This window comes from Centroberyx affinis, unplaced genomic scaffold (genome assembly GCF_046629955.1).
Source record: "Centroberyx affinis isolate AG114_WGS23_722 - 3 ecotype Tasmania unplaced genomic scaffold, CSIRO-AGI_Caff_v1 ptg000127l_1, whole genome shotgun sequence".
NCBI classification, from domain to species: Eukaryota; Metazoa; Chordata; class Actinopteri; order Beryciformes; family Berycidae; genus Centroberyx; species Centroberyx affinis.
In genome coordinates this window covers 652,888-672,487 of record NW_027278828.1, presented here as the reverse complement: position 1 = coordinate 672,487, position 19,600 = coordinate 652,888, and the positions used below count along the sequence as shown (strand labels likewise).

The window sequence follows — 19,600 nt, the reverse complement described above, 5'->3', positions numbered from 1 at the left end:
TCTAGTAAATATCCACATAAAGTCAGTTTTTACCCAACCTTCAGAACCTATAATGAATTTGTCATCAGAAGACAAAATGCAGTGGAATTATGTTTGTGTAACGCATGTTCCAATGCTGCTTTATAATCAGCAACAACCGTTTAGATGGATAAATTATTAGAGACATGTTTACTTGCTAAAATATGTAAACCTTCCAGGCTACTTAAAGAGACAGGCTGTTATAGGAGAAAAGATGTTTTTGTTTTGCAGTAACAGTTGACTAACTAGCAGTTTATAGCTCAGTGACGACATATGCTTGTGCTGCAATTTAGAGCTCATTTGATTGTAATCACCTGTTAATTTAATACAACCATCTGTTATTTTCCTACCAAGATGGCCGTGTGGTGATGTAACAGAATACTATGAATTGTAGTGACAGTAATGTGCTCATGTTGTACAAGTAGATTTGGTACATATTGGTGTGACTTACGGGGTCTTTGAACTGCTCACTGACTGAGCGGATGACTGGCAGCGTCTCTTCTAGCTTAGAGGCCAGCTGGTCTGCATTCATGTCGCCCAGACCGAGCATGTTGCACATCTAGAGAGAGAGGGAGAGAAACAGAGAGAGAGGTTAAGTATGAGGGCTTCAATCATGACTAACATAGACCAACTGAATCTCAATATCTTTCAGCATCAGCAGATAAACCAACATGAACACACAACATGAACTGTATTCCATACTAGGCTATTTTCCTGTTACTTTGCTGAAGTGTTTTTCTAAAATGCGCTCTATAAACACAGTTGAACTGACTTGATCATACACAAATGATCCAAGTTAATTAATGAATGGAGCTGACTTGTCCCTTCTCACCTGGGAGATGAAAGGACTAATCTGGTTCTTGATCTGCATGAGGCGGCCCAGACCCCGCTCCACGATGGTGGGAAAGTTGAGCAGCCGCAGTGTGTGGCCAGTAGGGGCAGTGTCGAACACTACTACTGAGAAGTTCATTCCTTTCACTAACCTGATGAAAAGAGAAAAAGCATATTAAAGTAGGAGGGCTACTGGGAGGAGGGATGGGGTTGGGGGTTAAAAGATCTGAATAACCCTTTGGTTCCATTTACTCCTGCTATAGAGCTGGCTAGTCACATGGTAATCCAGATGTCATCAAGGTTCTGGAGGAGTTTTGACCATTCATTTGTATATTTCAAAATAGCTGGCTCCGCTCACACACCATATGGTTCCACTCATTCAATCGATCTAAAAAGTTCTGATATACTGTAAGAGTAATGGATAACTAAATTGGATTTACATCTTGAAATTTGAGAAAAACTAGAAAAAAAACATAGGTACAAGACTGTGTATGTAACAGCCTTAGCTCAGTAAAGGACAACAATTTCCATGGTACATTATGCCACAGCGCCATTTTTGATCAACTGCTGGGTTTCTGTGATAAACCGTTTTGTGCCAGATTGCAACCAATTGTACAGCATTTTACAGATTCCCCCAGAGTGAATGCTTGGAAGAACGGTGAATCTGACTTACATGGTACGATAACATTTCTTTCAAACATGCTGTGCATGGTGTTAGGATACTATGGGGTGTTACAGAGCTAGCTACCATGTCAAATCGGCGATGAGGAGAGTATGACATAAGAGCGTAAGAGCTGTTCTGATCGTGTGCTTGGTCGGAAGTTGGCGAGGCTTATGGGTATGGTAGAAGGTGTCATGGAACCTTATTTTTCAACACAAAGATTGAAACATTCACCATAACTGATGATAGCAATTACGTAATGGAGCCTTGCGTAACCCCGTAGAAGATGATAAGCCTACTTGATACAGATCGGCTCTAAACAACATCAGAATGAAGTTGGACGGGTGGTTAACATGGGGAAATCACTTGCTGAACCACTGTACCACATGACTAGACAGCTCTACAAGCAGAAGCGGTCTTTAACAAGGTAAAACATCATGTGATGCAGTTTGTTCTTGCCTCTTTTATTAACCAACACCCAGGCACTGTGAGTTATGACAGTAAACTGCAGGTATCCATTAAAGATCTTAGATCAGAGCGCTGACTTAGAATAGCACTGGCCAGCTCTTCTTGACCATCTCATTCATAATGCTGTGAAAGGTAAATGTGATTCTGATGGCTCTACAAGTGGAAAACATGGGGGTTGGCCTTTCAATGATCATCATCTGACCTCATGACCTCAGCATAGCTCATGGCCTCGTCGATGCCGGGGAAGGCGCTCATGGCCTCCTGCATCATCTTCTTGCCCATGCTCAGCATGTTGTCCTCCTCAAAGAACTCATCAGGTAGCTCTGCCACACCCAGGCTGGGGTCAATCTCCTGCACTCACAAACACACACACACACAGACCACACACAAACACACACACACACAAATAACCAGAGTGTTACAAAATGGCAGCTTGGGAAATTTCCAAGGTTATTTTTTGAGGACCTCAGGCCATTTGGTCAATTATACAATGATGACTTGTGCTTCTGAGGGAGATAAATGTGGAACTGACTATCATGAGACTGAAGAGTCAGTGGGCACATGAGATGCGTTTCAATTTGCAAACACAGCATAAATAGACCTCTTTGTTAGCAAAGGTAGGTATGTTTCCATTCACCTGTCAAGCTAAATTTATGCTAACTTTTGAAATGCTGCAAAAAATAACATGTGAATTAGACAGGTTTCCATCAGCTTGGTTAAATAAACTAAATAAAGAAAAACAGAAAGATTGTTTCAAGGACTGATTAATATGGGGCAAGTTGTTATTGTTCTTTAGTCTCAGGCTGTTTTTAAATATATTTCATGCTTTCATCTGAAGATGGATACAACGAAATGCACTGATGGACAGGTGTTTTACAGACATGTTTACAGACATGTTTACAGACAAGGATGTCCAAAAGCCACTTTTGCTCTGTTGTACAATGGAACTATACCAGTTGCATCAAGTCTACATCATTACATACATTATTGATTTGATACATTTGTGTCCATTGCAATTTATTGGATAACTTCTTTATCAACAACAACAAAAAAAAACTGATTTGATGCATCATAGTTTGCAAAAATAAACACTTGGATAGAAACCCAGCTAATAACTAAGGTGAGAGAAAATCTAAATTCTGTAATCCCCATCTTAAATGCAATTTCTGAATGTTGCATAAAGTTGAAGAATTAACTTTTCGTCTTTCAAGGCATCCCTCATTTCCCACGTCCATTTTGCTTATTGTCAGCAAAACCACTCGGGCTTGTCTTTCTCAGCATACTGTGACATCTCAAGAGGTAAATGTCAAACAATACCTATGGTTCTGGGAGAAATAACCAGTTTTAAATTAATGAGGTGCAACAAATAAATATATAGCCTATTGTATATTTCTACTTTTCCCCTGTCTTTTGTGTACTCGCTTCATAATACAAATAACTCTTCCGCCTGCAGGGTGACTTACCATGGCAAAGAGGTTGTCATAGCCTTTGACCTTAGTAGGCACCTTGGAGAACTTCTGGTCAAAAGCATCAGAGATGTTGTGGGCAGGATCCGTGGAGATGATGAGGACGCTCTCCCTGACAGCAGCCAGCTGGACAGCCAAACTACAGCTACAAATAAGGAGAAGACAGGCTTGTACTGCAAGTTGCATGTAGACGGAGGCACTTGACAGATTAAACTATGATGTCAACAACGTGTCTTATCTAACTATTCACCTTCATGTTGCTGCCATTGACTCACTACAGCTTGTCGGCATCAGTCTGGGGCTTCGGCGATATTTTAATTTTGAGGCATAATTTGTTAGCTACATTAAGCTATAAGCTAACTGCTGTCTGGTGTAACGTTATTCATAGTACGAGCAGATGTCCTTTCGTTACAAGCTAGCTGTAACTATTGAATGGGCACTAGATAGAAAGTTCTCCTGTTGCCTATATCGGGAAATAAATGTTAACAAGCAATCTGTCAGTGTCACCCTGCACAATGGTGATCGATCCAGCCGACAATGTCATAAATCGATGTGTCAGCTGGCTAACGTTAGCGGCAATGTTTGGAAGAATTCAACTTGACTTAATTAATCAATGTAACGGTTAGCTTAATTGATTTAATGCTAATGTATCTTAAGCTACTAGGCTAACGTTTGGTAATTTCGTGTCGTGCGAAAGTAATGACTCTTTTATAACGTTAAAATCCACGTCAACGTTGTTGATGGCTAAGCTAGCAAAGCGACGTAACATGAGAATACCATGTGGCAAATGAGGATTTCCCTTCTACTTACCTACATGTCGTTTTACCAACACCACCCTTCCCACCCACAAATATCCATTTCAAAGATTTTTGCTCGATGATGTTTTTTAATGTTGGTTCTAATGGTTCAACATCAGGCGCATCTTCAAATTCGTCTTCCAATGAAGCTGCCATCTTGTCTGTGTACAGCCCAGGTGGAATGTACCAAGTACTGCTGTTGCCTTCAACTGCTTCTCGTAAGCTCGTATTTCTGAGCGCCATAGTAGTAAATACGACTTATCTGCGCATTCAAATGGTTTTGGCTGTAAATAGTAACACAATGCACCCTGTGACAAAAGTAGTTTTACGGTGGGTGTCGTTTACAATTTGAGAAATTAAGCAGCACAACGTTGGTCTGTGCTGCAGCGTTAGAATGAAAATGTGCACCTGGCTTGTTAGTGATGTTTTCATTTATTAAAAAAACAAAACATGCGTGACAGCTGAAAGTAGTGAAAAAAGAAATGGCTATTATTATAGAATGTCAAACAATGACACATATTAGTAACAGTAGGGTACATCGCTTGTAACATGCTTGACATGGTTTCGACAGCGCTGTCAAAGCACCATAACGCTGCATGTATGGGAAGTGGGAGTAGAATGGGAGCTTTAAACTTGAAAATAATTCACGTCATCGTTCAGGTCGAATAGGGAACTTGTGGTTTCCTGTGGGGAGTAGGGAGTGGTATGTTTCAAATAACAAGAACAAAATTATCTTCGTCACATAAGCGATTTTGTCATCACAACTCTTAAAATGACAGTACACAAGACAGTTCTTTTTTTTTTTTTTATTAAGGTTGACAGTGTAATGTTTGCTTTGTCGTAAAACATAATGTCCTATAAGTCACTTTGTTAATTATTTTTAAAAAAAAATGATCATGAGCAACCAAAGTGTACAGAACACTTCAGTGGTGGCGTCTTGATGGCTTCAAATTAGAATATAATATCGGATAATATACTTCCAAGCTTCAAACACTTCCAAGTCGTTGTTTTCAATGGTCAAGTGACTCTGAAGGTTTTTCCCATATGACCTGAATGCAGCATAACCCATAGCTAATCGGAGGAGGAGGACTGTACCAATGATACAGGCTTAACATAACTGATCCCAGACAACAAACAAGTCTACAGGTTAGCGAAGCAGGTCTGTGACCGAAAGGTCGCTGGTTCGAATCCCCAGACCGGCTCGGGGAAAGTGGGTGGGGAAAGTGAATGAGTATCCCTCTACTCATGTCACGTGCCCTACTCAAGGCACTTGACCCCCATCTGCTTCAGTGGAGCTGCTCAGTACCCAGAAGGCTGTGGTTGTACCGGACAGGTGGGAATGTGTGAAGCAGGACATCACAGGAAAAGAACAAGTGCGCTCAATCGGCCACAGAACTGAATTGATTAGAATGACCATGTTATCAAATCAGCTCTCTTGAATGGTCATTTGACTGGCACACCTCAAAATGGCTGCCACAGAATGTTTGATAATGTTGTCATGGATATCAGCATTGGTTTGGTGCATGAAGAGAACATATGTGTTACTGTGGTCATGGCGTCAAGTCAAGCTTAACATTCTGATGGCAGCCATGCTGAACGTTCCAGCTGTCTGTGCCTCATGCCCATGCACTGTCCACAATGCTTATTTCCATGACTACAACATCAGAATGCTATGGCTGTCATCAAGAGATTGATCCATTAGGAAGTGGCCATTCTATTGATTCTATTTCTGTGCATCAACTTTCTTGGATAAAGATTTTATAAGCCAACCATCAAGATTTTTATTAAGATAGTTATTATAACATACTCATAGCAAATAAGAATAAAGTTCATGCAGTTACTTACTGGGTAATTAAAAGCTATAATAAAATACATTAGATTTGAAAAATCATCAAACATAATTTGGAGACATTTCACCTTTTTTTTTTTACATCAGTAACATCAACTCAATGAAAGTATAAAATAGGTATGCATATAGAAACCCTGTTGCAAGTGAGTACCAAAAATCCCTAGCCACTGGTGAAGAAAACATTCATTTACAGGAACATTTACATGCTGTGACCACAGGATAAGGCACTTGCCTCCATATACACTTTCTCATTGCTTCCCCTGTTCCCATCTCAGTGCTGCCATCAGGCCTATCAGCCTTCCTTCTAGACCCATCGCCTCTCTCTTCACTTTCCAAGCAGTGCCAAGCCAGAATCTTTATGTGCGTTGTCTGAGCCCGCACGCACTCCATCCCACTGGGAAATGAGCAACTTTGCAACCCGTCTGATTTTTCACAATCAGTCTGACGCAGCCAACTTGGCCAAAAAGCTGGACCCAGATCCACCCATTGGTAGCTTAATCCACACGTGGCTGATCGCACCAGCCAGTCTCGGACTGAAGTAGCAACATCGGAGGGCAGAGAACCGAGGTCCAAATCCGCAGCTTCTTTCTGTAGCTTATGTCGATAGTTTGCTGCACCCTCAATTAGTTGTGGAGAAGAACTGATGTTGAAACTGTCTCTGGTTTTGGTATAGTTTGGCAAGGATGCAGGCAGTGTGTCGCCACGGGATGCAGGTCGACCGTCACTGTGACCTTCCTCTAAAGTCCAGACCCCAGACACTTCAGATGGCTCTTCTACGGACATCCAGAATGGGTCAAAAGAGGATCCCAGAACACGCAGGAGCCGAGAAGGGCGCCGATGTTTAGGTTTGGGCATATAACGGTAGTCTTCAGCATTCGTCAGCAGGGAATAAGGGCGAATAGGCCGTGAATAAGAAGTTAAACTGGCCCTCAGCTGCAGAAATGGCAAATCCAAGCCTGCGTCCTTCTGGTCCTGAACAACAGTCACATTCAGAAGCTGATTCTGGGTCGGAGTGTTTGAAGTCAAGGCTGCGGGTCCATTCAGAAGGACAAACAGAGAAATCCAGTAGAGACAGACTCCACGGCTCTTTAGCCAGTCGACCGGTCTGAACATGTTCTCAGGTCTGGATGTTAGAAAAATAAAAACTTGCGTCTTATTCCTCCTTCCAGTTTCTCCCATTCAGTCATGGAATCCCCTGTGTCTTCTTCTTAGGGAGTGTTTCAGGGACTCCATGTACCCAGCGCCAGACATCCTTGAGCTTTGGCACAATAACACACTAATATTCGTGCCTTATCACACAAACAGCAGCCATATTATTGAGTACGGCTAGAATCTCATTCCCCAGATCTCCCACTTGTGGTATTTTGGCTAACTCACCAATGCCCAAAGACAATACAGGACACATCTGTGAAGCTTTAGTCTGTTTTTACATATTCTTATGTCCCCATTGGTCAAGGGAAATGAAAAATGTAGTACTGTACATTTAACAGCAAGCATAAAGACAAGAAGAGTGTGATTTGACCTCATTTTGGTTCAGCTGTGTCAGCAAACTCAGACACAATATCTCACGTTCTCACAGTTCTCACACACAACACTCTTCATCTACAGATCCAAGATTAGCTATTAGAGACGTAGCTTCAGGAAAAACTAGAAATAACCGCCTCGCGGTTGTATGCCTCCGCCAATAAACTGTTTTATCATTGCAAGGACAGTCTTTATTTATTGAACATATATAATTTATGTGATTATTAGGTCAACTTAAAGGATTTTGGTGTCTGCAAAAGTAAGTAACAGCACTTCCACCGTTTTTGTAGAATGACCCAAGATCGTTTTTTCAGCTACAGTGGTAAGCAAAACATTATGATGTCACAGTGAAGTTGACCTTTGAACTTTTGGATATAAGATGTCATCACTTCATCATTTTATCCTATTAGACATTTGTGTGAAATTTTGTCATAATTAGCATATGAATTCTTCAGTTATGGCCAAAAACGTATTTTGTGAGGTCACAGTGACCTTGACCTTTGACCACCAAATTCTAATCAGTTCATCCTTGAGTCCAAGTGGACGTTTGTGCCAGATGTAATGAAATTCCCTCCAGGCATTCCTGAGATATCGCATTCATGCGAATGGGACAGACGTGAGGTCACAGTGACCTTGACCTTTGACCACCAAAATCTAGTCAGTTCATCCTTGAGTCCAAGTGGACGTTTGTGCCAAATTTGAAGAAATTCCCTCAAGGCATTCCTGAGATATCGCGTTCATGAGAATGGGGCGGACGTACGGACGTACGGACAGACAGACATCCCGAAAACATAATGCCTCCGGCCACGGCTGTCGCCAGCGTGGAGGCATAAAAATCCCATTCACACTGGTCTTCATAATAATATAGCAAAACAGAAAAAACAAATGTGAGTCCAGGTGAAACATGTTTGTCAGGACAATGCCCCATTTATTCTCATCTACACAAAATCACCTGCCTGGCTCGGAGGCACACAGTTGCACATGTCAAATATATACTTGTCTGTAAACACTTGTTCAAATATCAGCTTTGTTTACATCAACATCATGATAATAACTTTCATAAATACATTTCACATACAGTGGTTCACACTCACAAACTGCAGAATTAACTGGGAAATATTGCATTTCTATGACTTGATTTGTCTCTGGATTTCTGCACAGTGTCCGGTTTTATGAAATATATTTTGTGTGCGAGTCAAAGAGAGAGAGAGAGACACACTCACACAGACAGATAGAGAGAGAGAGAGAGAGAGTGAGAGACAGACAGAAAGAGATAGATAGAGAGAGAGAGAGACAGACAGACAGAGAGAACAATTATATTTGTTTTATGCAGTAGTGTAGCAAGTACAACACATTATGCAAAGATTCAAAAACCAAGATTTCATGAGTAAGAAAAGCGATCATAAGAATTCAAAGGCACTTTTAGGAAAACCTGACTATGCACACTAAGCGTGTGCATGTTGCTGTGTATATTTCCTATGAAATGGCATGTGTATGTTGACATTTAAGTCCACTCCTCTTGTCCGTCCCCAAAATTCAGAGTGAAAAAAGCTGGTCATGTGACTTTTCTTGTTGCCGGGTGGCGTTCGACGGCGGTCTGGATGTGGAGGGGGGAACGCTGAGAGCCGTCTGGCCATTGTGGTCCGCCACCTTTGCCCTCTCCTCCAGAAATGTGTCAAAGTCTGATAGGGAGAGTTACAGTTATGGGTGTGTGTGTGTGTGTGCATACGTATGAGAGAAAGTAAGCAACATGAACAGAATTATGAAATCTTTACACTCAAATGGCAGCAATGGACAGATTAAAGAGAAAGCAACATACCTTCGCTGGACACTCCCTCACAAACTGCAGACTGGTCTTGCTGCATTTCCAACCACAGCGAATCATAAGGGTAAAAAACATCACATCATACTTTTACCACACATCCAGCATATATTTCAAAAGAAAACACTATATGGATAGACAGGATTACCCTTACCATATCAGTGCATAACCATCTGTCAATATCATCCAGTGTAGAGTTGTTTGCTGATGGCATCTAGGAGAAGGAGAAATCAACAGAGCGAGAAAACACAGAGTTTTAGCTATTTATGCCACCAAAGCAAATGTATTTGCTGTTTACTCCCAGGAAATGTTTTGGCCCGGTCCAGTTGTGTCTTGCTGCAGTACGCACCGCTCCTGTGACCTGCAGCCTAGTGTCCAGGGCTCCGGCCAGGCCCTCCACAGCTCCTGGGTCCTCATACCTAACACTGCACACACACACACAGGCACATACATGCAGCGGGAGCATGAATTATGATATGACATGATATGGATATTTCTGTTGTCAGTCAGCCCCCACTCACCTTTTCCTCTGATCAGCCAGGGAGCTGCCTCTGGTCTGGGCAAACATGTCAAACTCCTCCTCCTCTGCTACAACTGTTGGAAGACAGCAGGTGATAACTTTTAAAGTCACAATTAAATGAAAAATGATTTTTTCTATCTTTTTAGCAAATTATACATATCACAACGTACACCTATTTAACAATAAATGCCAAAAGCTTTTCAAAGTGTTTCAAATGTGTATTTTCTTGTAGTTTTATAGCAAAATCTAATTAGTTTTAAGGTGTTCACCTCCAAAAATCCTATTTCCTTTCCCTTAGACATCATGGTTGCGGTCCCAGTGTTTCTTATCATCGAACCCACCCATGTTGTAACCGGAAATACATTGAATTACGGAAGCAAGACACACATCAAAATGCAGTTTCCCTCTGACTTTAGTTTAATAGATAGCATTTTTGGGGTTGCAAACCATTCAAGATATAAAGTATGTTATGCAGAATTTACGCACTGTGATTGGCTGCCTGCCTTTGATTTGCCTGAGTGCTGACTGCTGGTTGGCTGGTTGTCTTGATGACTGCTGGTTGGCTGAGAGCCTGAGGCATAGGGCTGAGGTCAATGAGGGAGGGGCCGCTGGAAGAGCTCTGCTAGGGAGGGAAGAGATGGAGACAGGACAGATGGTGACACATCTTCCTGTATTACTGACTAACCACAGTTCAATGGTTCACATCTCATTTCAATTTCATGTTTAAGGTCTGCATTGTTTTTTTAATAAGTCTAAACTTATACTTAAACAGATAGGTAGACAAAGAAAACATTCTTGGTGTTGCTGGAAGAGTGAGGTTTACACATAAGTACACACACCTATTTGAGTACACACACTCCTGCATGTGAATATACTCTTAAAGCAGAAATTATAATGTAAACGTAATGTTTACATTCCTTAAAGTTTAACGTTTACACCTTCACAGTTGTCTGAGATTTGTGCTTGTGACAGTCAGTCCCTGCTTCCTTATTTGGTTTTATTTCCCCTTCAAGACTCGTCAAATCAGCATCATGCAATGGAAACTCCTGTTCTACAACTAAACAAAAGAGGAAGGAAAGACATTTCTCACCTGTTCAATGGTTGTACTTTGTGTCTTATTAAGTCTGTCAAACCTGAAACACAATTACAATGTAATAGATATACAATGGGCTGAAGGGAGTACAATGAAATCAAGAAAAAGAAAACACATTTACAACTAAATTATACAAGACGTTTTGAAAAGCACAGGGTCAGGCCAGGCTGCAGCTCACCTCTCATAGCGGATGAAAGCGTTGTTGAGCTCGTCGTTGACCACCAGCAGCTGTTCGATGAGCCCCTCGTCCAGCAGCCGGGGGATGAGCTCCACCACCCGGGTCTGCATGCTCCTACACACCGAGTACAACTGCTGCTTGGGCACAGGAGGAGGAAGAGGGAGGTGAAGGTTGCAGAGAGAGGAAGGGACTCTGGAATCACTGATGACATGAGGTGTTTTAAAAGAAAAAACACTGTTTACACTGTTATATATCATCTATATGTGATGTTCAATGAGATCCAGGAGTCATTTTGTGATTAAGTGTTAAGTGTAATTTACTCTCAGAGAATGCGCCTGAACTTGTTGCAAAGAAAAAAACAACAAAAAAAACCTTGCTCAAAACACAGCATGTCTTGTGTGGCTGCATTGCATTCTGGTCTACTGAGGCTGCTGTCAGTGGAGAAATTGATATCTCTGCCTCTTCTATGTATGATTGTTGAACATCAGTGCAAAATAGTGAGTCTAGAAAGAAACTCTTTGATTCTGAGGGACTGACACCAAAACACAACGTTTACTGTTCGTTTTAGTTTAAAATTTTCCTGCTATTAAACTAAAATACATGACATGACATTCTACATTTGGCTATTTATCTGCAGAAAATACACCCCCAAACAACAAAATGGACCCAGGAATGCAAGGTACAATAGCAGTTTTTAACAGTGTTAAAGTGTTTTAGGGTGGATTTTCCTTTAATACTGTATGACAGGCACATACAATATATACTACAGACAATTCCAACAGGCACACACACACACACACACACACACACAGGCCCACACCTGTAGCAGCTCTGTATCGTCCTGCTGGCTGTGTCCAGGTGTTAGCTGGTTCAGCATCTCGGACATCACAGTCAGGTTTCCCTTCACCAGCGCCAGCTCACTTCTCAGCTTCTGCTCCTGGACACAAGAAATCCACTGTCAACAACGGTCAACAGCCAATACACAATCACTCAGTGCACTGTCATTACTGACAAACAGTGTGGATTACTTATGAAACAACCTAAAACGTACCACAATGAATGATCTTGCATAGTGCAATGTAACCAACTCAATTGTCTGGAAGTGCAAAAAAGGCCAACTGACAATACACTGACAATAAACCCATAGCTGGGGCTGGGTTTATGGGTCTATGGGTTTCAGTGGAGAGCTTTAGTGTCCCATGGTTTAAATAAAGGTTTAAATAATGATTTAATAATGTTTTAGGGGGTTTTTCACCCTGCCAAGAATAAAATTCTGGGGAAACCTTTAATACTTGTACTTTATTTTTTGACATGAAAAAGACCAAATTGAAAGACACTGAATATCAGCACAAAATACTGGCACAAAATATCATGACTTCCAAAACCTATATTGGTCAAACTGCACCCATCACCTCTGTGAAGTCCTTCAATTTAAAACATAAAAACATTAAATAAAAATAACTTTTACATCATTTTACTTTTACAACATTTAAATGCCGTTTCAGGGAATTTTCCGCCCTGCCAAGAATAAAACATTTAATACTTGCACCTTTTTGGCATGAAAAAGGACAAATTTAAAGGCACTGAACAAAATTTCAGCAACTTCAGTCTAAAAATATCACTATGGCATCAGCCTTCTAAAACCTGTATCGGTCAAACCGCATCCACCAACTCTATGAAGTCCTTGAATGAAAAGTGTGTTTAGGCAGCGGTACCTGTTCAGTGGAGAGGGAGACGGGCCCCTCGCTGGGCTGGACGGGGGGTAAAACACTCTGAGTGGGAGCGATGGGAGGAGCTTGCTGCTGCGCCTGACGAGGAGCAGGAGCGGCGACAGGAGCCGTCTCAGGAGACGATCCGTTTTCTGGAATGCTCTACAAGACAGAGGCAGAGATAAACAACTGTGAAGTCTATGAGAAAGAAATAGAGAGATAGAAAGAAACACATAGATTTGATTTTCTGTGTTGTTTTCACTGGACAGAGGTGGAGAACGAGACAGGTGGAGGTGGGGATAGGGATGGAGAGTGCAGTGGACAGACAGACTGACCCTGTTTGGAGTGTGGATGGGGGAGAGAGCATCCAAGTCGGTCATTGGGAACTCCAGGCCTCGCCTCCTCAGGTCCTCGTACACACACACCACCCCCGTCAGGGAGGGAGAGCTACGAAACGCGTCAGCCCACGACTGACGAGAGAATATGATGAAATATAATTAGATTGACCCCTAAATCAGTATCTGATAACTTGGCACATACAGCAGGGCCAAAACAGAGATTATCAAGAAAATAACAAGACGACTAAAAAAAACAGACCGAAAGAACAGAAAGAAATTGTCCTACAGCATTTACAAAGCCTCTCTCTATCAATGTTGACATTCCAGCTAGTTCACGATACGATTACATGGGTTGTGACCCGTGCGCTGTGAATGACTGCATGTATTTTACTCAAGAAGAACACAAAAGATACAGACACAATAGAGTTAGAGTTGAATCTAAAACAACTTCAAAAGCTTTGGGCTCTCAGCACAGCAATCCATAGCAGTGAATTCTCTCATACTGTAGGTGAAGACACTGTCAAAGTAGCCCAGGAGAAATGTCAAAAAACACAATTTATATCAGACAATTTGTCTCATATGGTCCTCTGAAGCAGTGGTTCTCAACGTTTTTTGCTTGTGACCACTTACAATGAAGCAGGGGTACACATGCAGATTGGTGAACAGTTCAACCAAAGAAGAATTTTCCCTTTTTAGGTCGTGTCATTTGATTTTATTTGATCTATCAGAGGAAGCCTAGAGACTGAAAACTATTCTGTATTTGACAAGAAAATAGCAAAAATTAGAGAAAAATCTGAAAAAATTGGACATGATAATTAATTTGTATAGCAGAAATATGTGTTTTTCTATCCCATAAATCATCTTACAACCCCCCAAACTTATCTAGGCTAACCCTAACCCCCTGAGGGGTCCAGACTAGGGCTGGGCAATATATCAATATTATATCGATATCGTGATATGAGACTAGATATCGTCTTAGATTTTGGATATCGTAATATCGTTATCATTATATCCACATTACTGATGATTATTTATCAAAAATCTTATTGTGTAAATATTTTGTGAAAGCACCAATAGTCATCCCTACAATATTGTTGCAATATCGATATCGAGGTATTTGGTTAAAAATATTGTGATATTTGATTTTGTCCATATTGCCCAGCCCGACTTACAACTGAACATTTAGCCCACTTCATAGAAAATACCGAGATATATATCGTGTATCGCCATTCAGCCTAAAAATACTGAGATATGATTTTTGGTCCATATCGCCCAGCCCTAGTCCAGACCCCCAGGTTGAGAACCACTGCTCTGAGGTACGTGCTATGGGAGTGAGCACATACCTGTATGAGGCTAAGCACCCGGTCATGGAGGGCAGTGGGTGGGTTATATTTGGGCAGGATGCATCTGACCAGAACCCCTTCAACAAACTCCTGGGAAGCCACCAGAACGTGGAACCGGTGTCCGCAGTTCTTCACACAGGCCTCCAGAACCTGTGAGGCGAAATGCACAATTTTCAAAGATGATGTAAACACAATTAAACCTCTTATGATTCTCCAGAATGAAGCTCTGTTTCACATGCGTTTCATACACTAACGGTTTGCTGGGAGCGTCTCCTCTGGGCCATCAGCCAATCAGGATGAGGGTCATCCTGGCCTTCCTACAAGCCTCCCCCTCCCTGCCCACCTGTAGATCTGCTCCCCAAAATTATTCAGCTCTGGAGGGTTCAAAGTTTAATATACAGTCATCTATAAACGATTACTCACAGTAAGAGCTAGCATGATCTCTCTGAAGTTCTTGCTCCCCACAATTCTCCTCCTAATGGCTTTGACTGCATCTCTGGGCCTGGGACAAATAAAACAACAACTCTGCATTAGATTATCAGTTTGCTTATTTATCCATCTTAGTTTACTCACAATAATCTCAAAATCCTAATAAACAATAATCATTAACAAAAAAGAAGAGGGTAGAGAGCTTCACTGTTGCACAAGCATTACTGAAGGTGCAGTTTTGTTCGAGGCTCTTGTATAAAATTAAAAAGAAAGCCAAAGGCACTCTTCTGGCATTAGGAAAAACTAAAAACCTTTAGACTTTTTACTGTACATGACTGAATGTTAAAAAACACATTTCAGGCATACAGTGGCATTCATCAGGGCGCTGCAAACCAAACTGCATGACAAAGGAGGGGGGAAACTCATAAGTCGGTCATTCAGTCACAACCAGTCAAGTGACAATGCAAAAAATAACAACAAAACCATTAAGGAAATCACACAGTAATAACAGTAACAGCAATACAAAAAGGGGCCCAAGTAAGTCATACATACAGTGTACAAGTCAGTTCACTATTGATTGTTTTTTTTGCCAGAAGTGTGCCTTGGATTTACTTCCTTCTAACAATAATCATTACTCAGATAGGTACGAAATGATCAAGAACAACAGAGAAAAGACAGGACAATCTCTAGTCCTCTCCAGCGGATAAGGGTGACCAAGTGTAAATGAGCGAAACGGACGGCAGCATCCGTACCCCTCGTCCGTCTCGTTGATGATGTCACATATCTCCATGTTGAGACCCCAGTCCTCCGCCTGCAGGACGGCGCTTGTGGCTCGCTCTGTCAGCAGAGAAGCAACAGAACCAAACGAGAAAATGTAGAGAGTAGAATTTGTTTTAGATGCAAAATCACGCCAAGTCACGCTGGGATACAGTCATCATTACAGCTGCAACGATTAATCTATTAATCGATTAATCGATTAGTTGTCAACTATTTAATTAATCGCCAACTATTTTGATAATCGATTAATCGGTTTGAGTAATTTTAATTTTAAAAATAAGTCAAAATTCTCTGATTCCAGCTTCTTAAATGTGAATATTTTCTGGTTTCTTTATCTTTGGGTTGTGGACAAAACAAGACATTTGAGGACATCATCTTGGGCTTTGGGAAACACTGATCGACATTTTTCAGCATTTTCTGACATTTTATAGACCAAACAACTAATCGATTAATCAAGAAAATAATCGACAGATTAATCGACAATGAAAATAATCGTTTGTTGCAGCCCTAGTCATCATTCGTAAAATATGAAAAAACAGACCTCATCATCATTATTGAGTCTGCCATCATAAGGCAGGCTATTTGTTTATCTATACATCTAGATAGGTATGAGTGTATCCAAGCTGATACCTGAGGCCTAGCTATAGTATAACATTCAAATATGCTGTAAAATAAGGCCACAAATGTGTTTTCTTCACAACCCCAGAGCGGGTCCTCATAAGTCTCTAAATCTCCTTCATTCCTTTCCACCACCTCCCCCCTCTTTTCTCCAAACCCTCACCCCTGCCTTTCCTCAATCCCCTTTGCTCCCTCCCTCCTTTCATTCTCTCCTTCCCTCCCCTCTCTCCTTCCCCAGCTCCCTCTATTTCATGTGACTGTCAGCTGCTTCTGTTCTCCTTCGCCCCAGAAGTAGCTGAAGCATTTATGACATTAATGTGTGAGAACGAGAGTGGAGCAGATAAGGGGAAGGAGGAGGGTTGAAGTGGGAGGATGACATTATCGCATTACTCATCAGTGCATATGAAATAATCTGAATAAATGTTTCCAGGCATCACCAGCTCATCACACATCTGGTTTTGTTTGTGTATTTTAGAGCTTTTCGATGGCCTGGCTGGCAAAATAAAGGCATGCCATTAGAAGAAAATTCTGCTGCTTAAAAAGTTGTGCATAACCTATATGGATAGGCTTGCTGAAAAGAGTCAGAAAAAATGATGCCATCGCCTATTTTAGGTACCTTTAGCTTACGGTTTGCAGTAATTGCATAAATTTGATTGAGGAAGTGAGAGGAAACATCAGTGGCTCCGAAAACATCACTGATTCGTCGTATGTGTTGTCACTTCACTCTTAGCAACCAATGAGATGGAAGATGAGGAGAGTTTAGACCCGCCTCTGCTGTGTCATTGGTCCAAACGCTTCTTTTTTGTGAATCTGTCAAATTTGGTGTTTATATTGTCGCTCGTTTTAGAATAAAGTCGTCAAAAACCCAAAGGAATAGTGTTATTATTCAGTTTTTGTAACCTAGACAGTGTGAATGTAAGTCCTGGCGTGTCAAAACATTCATGCTATTTAATCTGTGAAGCAGCCTAGTGATGCCAAATTGAAAGTAGCGGCGCACAAACTCCTACACTTTCAAAAGCACTTACCGATTCTCTGACCGACGGGCGTCGAAAAGGGGTTTCCTATGAGGAACTCCATCCTTTCCCCGAGTGAAAACATCCTCGAAGATTAGAAATACACACTCACTGTTAAAACTACTTCGCAATATGTGTCCAAACCCCTGATATTTCCTTTTCTTTTTTTCTTTGACTGACTGCTACCTCAGAGGCGCACTGCCTCTTTCCGCGGTCACGTGAAAACAGAGAGCCAGGAAACAGCGTAGACATAAACACCAAGGTGGACCCACACAGCCTGTAAATGTGTTTCATTAAACTTCTCACAATTGTGTGAACACATACCAGTTATACAAGTTATTTTCAGCGTATTGTCATATTTCTGATAAGTGGCCTATTGCAGTAATTCCAATTCCAAAGGGATTCAGTCAGAAAAATGACAAATTGTCCTATGATTTCACTCCCTAGAAGTTGCTTGTGAGCAGGTATGACACCCAGTCATCCTCTTTCAATCCTAAGCACAGTCTTAAAAAATGCACTGGTCCAGAACTAATTTAAATAGGACGGACCCGCCTTGTATTAGGTGCAAATTGGACCGAGTTACCCTCTTTCACCTCTTTTGTTCCTGTCCCAAATTGTCTGGGTTTTGGAGGAACATGTTCATGTTTATCAAACATTCATGGCTCTGACATATCACTGTCTCATCTTTTTGGGACACCGCTGCCTGCCTCACCCTCAATGTGGGTGCAGTAGGGCACATGCCGCTCTTCTAGCCAGGAGACTAATTTTACAAAATTAGAAATCGGAGACTGTCCCTGCTTACAGACTCTGGATCAGAGCTGGGTCACTCTCTCAGATTTGAAATTAGAGGGAAGCCTCAGTTTAGTAAACTGTGGGGCCTTTACAAACATTTCTTAGACCAATATTAAATCTGATATCTTGTCAAATATGATGATGTGATGTGCAGTAGGCCTACCTGTCTTTGTCTATTTTGGACTTGAGCATTAATACCAACCTTGCAGATTGAGTAGCAATATTTCATTCTCAGGCAGCTTCTTTCTTCTATTATCTCAATTTCCCCTTTTCCATATTTTTTTGTGGCATGATAGAGGCTGGGTTCAGAGAGAAATGACGGAAAGCCATTTTTGCACTGCTGTTTGCCTTATGGATATAGAGGACTAATGTCTAATGTGTCAATCAGAAAGATTTTACAACAAGAAGTTAGCTCGATGAGGGAAGGTTTAAGGAGATTTTCATCCTAGGTTTCAGTGTTTCCAATATTACCTTCCCACCTGCAGTGTGTAGACAGTCAGGTAATTCTGTACAGTCATATCTAACAACACAAAAGTCTTCACAAATGGGGTGTTGTGGTCTCTATTAGGGGATCCTAAGTTGGAATGAAAAAGTTTAGGAAGCCGTGGCTTAGTGTTGTTTTCTGGCTTTTGCCAAGCCTAGAAACACTTTTTACAAAGGGTGTGGTTATTTTCTTTGTTAAATTTGAGACAAGCTGATGATAAATAAACAAGATTAATAGAAAATTTCAAATACCATTGTACTGCAAAGGAGATCAATGCCTACTTCAGGCCTTCTATCCCTATCTTCTATCCCTGGAAAAGCACCCTGGATAAGCACCCTGGATATTCTCACAATGTCTCCAAATGCAGCCCCCTATTGATTGCTAAAGAAAAGGCTCCAGAAAAAGATAAGATACATAACAGTACCTTGAGACTCAGCCTAACTGTACAAGATCATGCATAGCAATTCCCTGTGTATTCTGTTTCAGGGATGATGCTTTTTTTTCTTTAAATCCCGATCCAGTGTCATGCACAGATAATATTGCCTGCTGAAACTGGGTGAAACAAAGTGAGAGGGGAGACTTTGGTCGTTCTCGGGCTTGCTTCCTCTTTTCTTAATTATAAAGTCACATAGAAATGTTCTTTTCACTTTTTCTCAAACGTGTGACATGTCAATTTCAATGTCAGATTCATATCCACACATACTCTGGGTGACAAAATTCACATTTCCACAGCCAGAAACATGCCAAAAAAGACAAGGAAATCAAAAGCATTCAAGAGTCATGAATGTATTTTCAAATTGCAGCCTGTTTACTGCTTCCGTAGCCCAAAGACACAACAAATTATGAATGGAACAGTAACATCTATTGCAT

General features: G+C 41.2%; 3 protein-coding genes across 4 annotated transcripts; all 3 read right to left on the bottom strand.

The window, feature by feature from the left end:
- Positions 1-469: 469 nt before the first annotated feature.
- On the bottom strand, positions 470-4,399 carry LOC139652656 (ATPase GET3-like; the record flags this gene model as incomplete). The annotated part of the gene is made up of 5 exons (XM_071529812.1): positions 4,255-4,399; positions 3,442-3,589; positions 2,181-2,329; positions 851-1,001; positions 470-577 (listed from the first exon to the last, which is right to left on the bottom strand). Coding segments are annotated over exons 1-5 (699 nt in total), but the record flags the coding sequence as incomplete, so codon positions are not given.
- Positions 4,400-4,890: 491 nt separating this feature from the next.
- Positions 4,891-7,203, bottom strand: LOC139652647 (noggin-like). Its single transcript, XM_071529801.1, has 3 exons — positions 6,795-7,203; positions 6,420-6,746; positions 4,891-4,925 (listed from the first exon to the last, which is right to left on the bottom strand). Exons 1-3 carry the CDS (start codon positions 7,201-7,203, stop codon positions 4,891-4,893), a joined length of 771 nt encoding a protein of 256 aa, XP_071385902.1.
- A 1,322-nt stretch (positions 7,204-8,525) lies between these two features.
- On the bottom strand, positions 8,526-17,628 carry LOC139652495 (target of Myb1 membrane trafficking protein-like). Of its 2 annotated transcripts, none has more exons than XM_071529596.1 (15): positions 17,467-17,628; positions 15,799-15,883; positions 15,041-15,119; positions 14,618-14,767; positions 13,272-13,406; positions 12,943-13,098; positions 12,048-12,164; positions 11,228-11,361; positions 11,047-11,089; positions 10,443-10,578; positions 9,958-10,030; positions 9,786-9,861; positions 9,591-9,650; positions 9,434-9,473; positions 8,526-9,296 (listed from the first exon to the last, which is right to left on the bottom strand). In XM_071529596.1, the coding sequence occupies exons 1-15, from the start codon at positions 17,537-17,539 to the stop codon at positions 9,151-9,153; spliced, it is 1,503 nt and encodes a 500-aa protein (XP_071385697.1). In that variant the 5' UTR covers positions 17,540-17,628; the 3' UTR covers positions 8,526-9,150. The 2 variants fall into 2 exon arrangements, with proteins under 2 accessions (XP_071385697.1, XP_071385705.1); XM_071529604.1 differs by having other exon boundaries at positions 10,443-10,575.
- Positions 17,629-19,600: the final 1,972 nt, after the last annotated feature.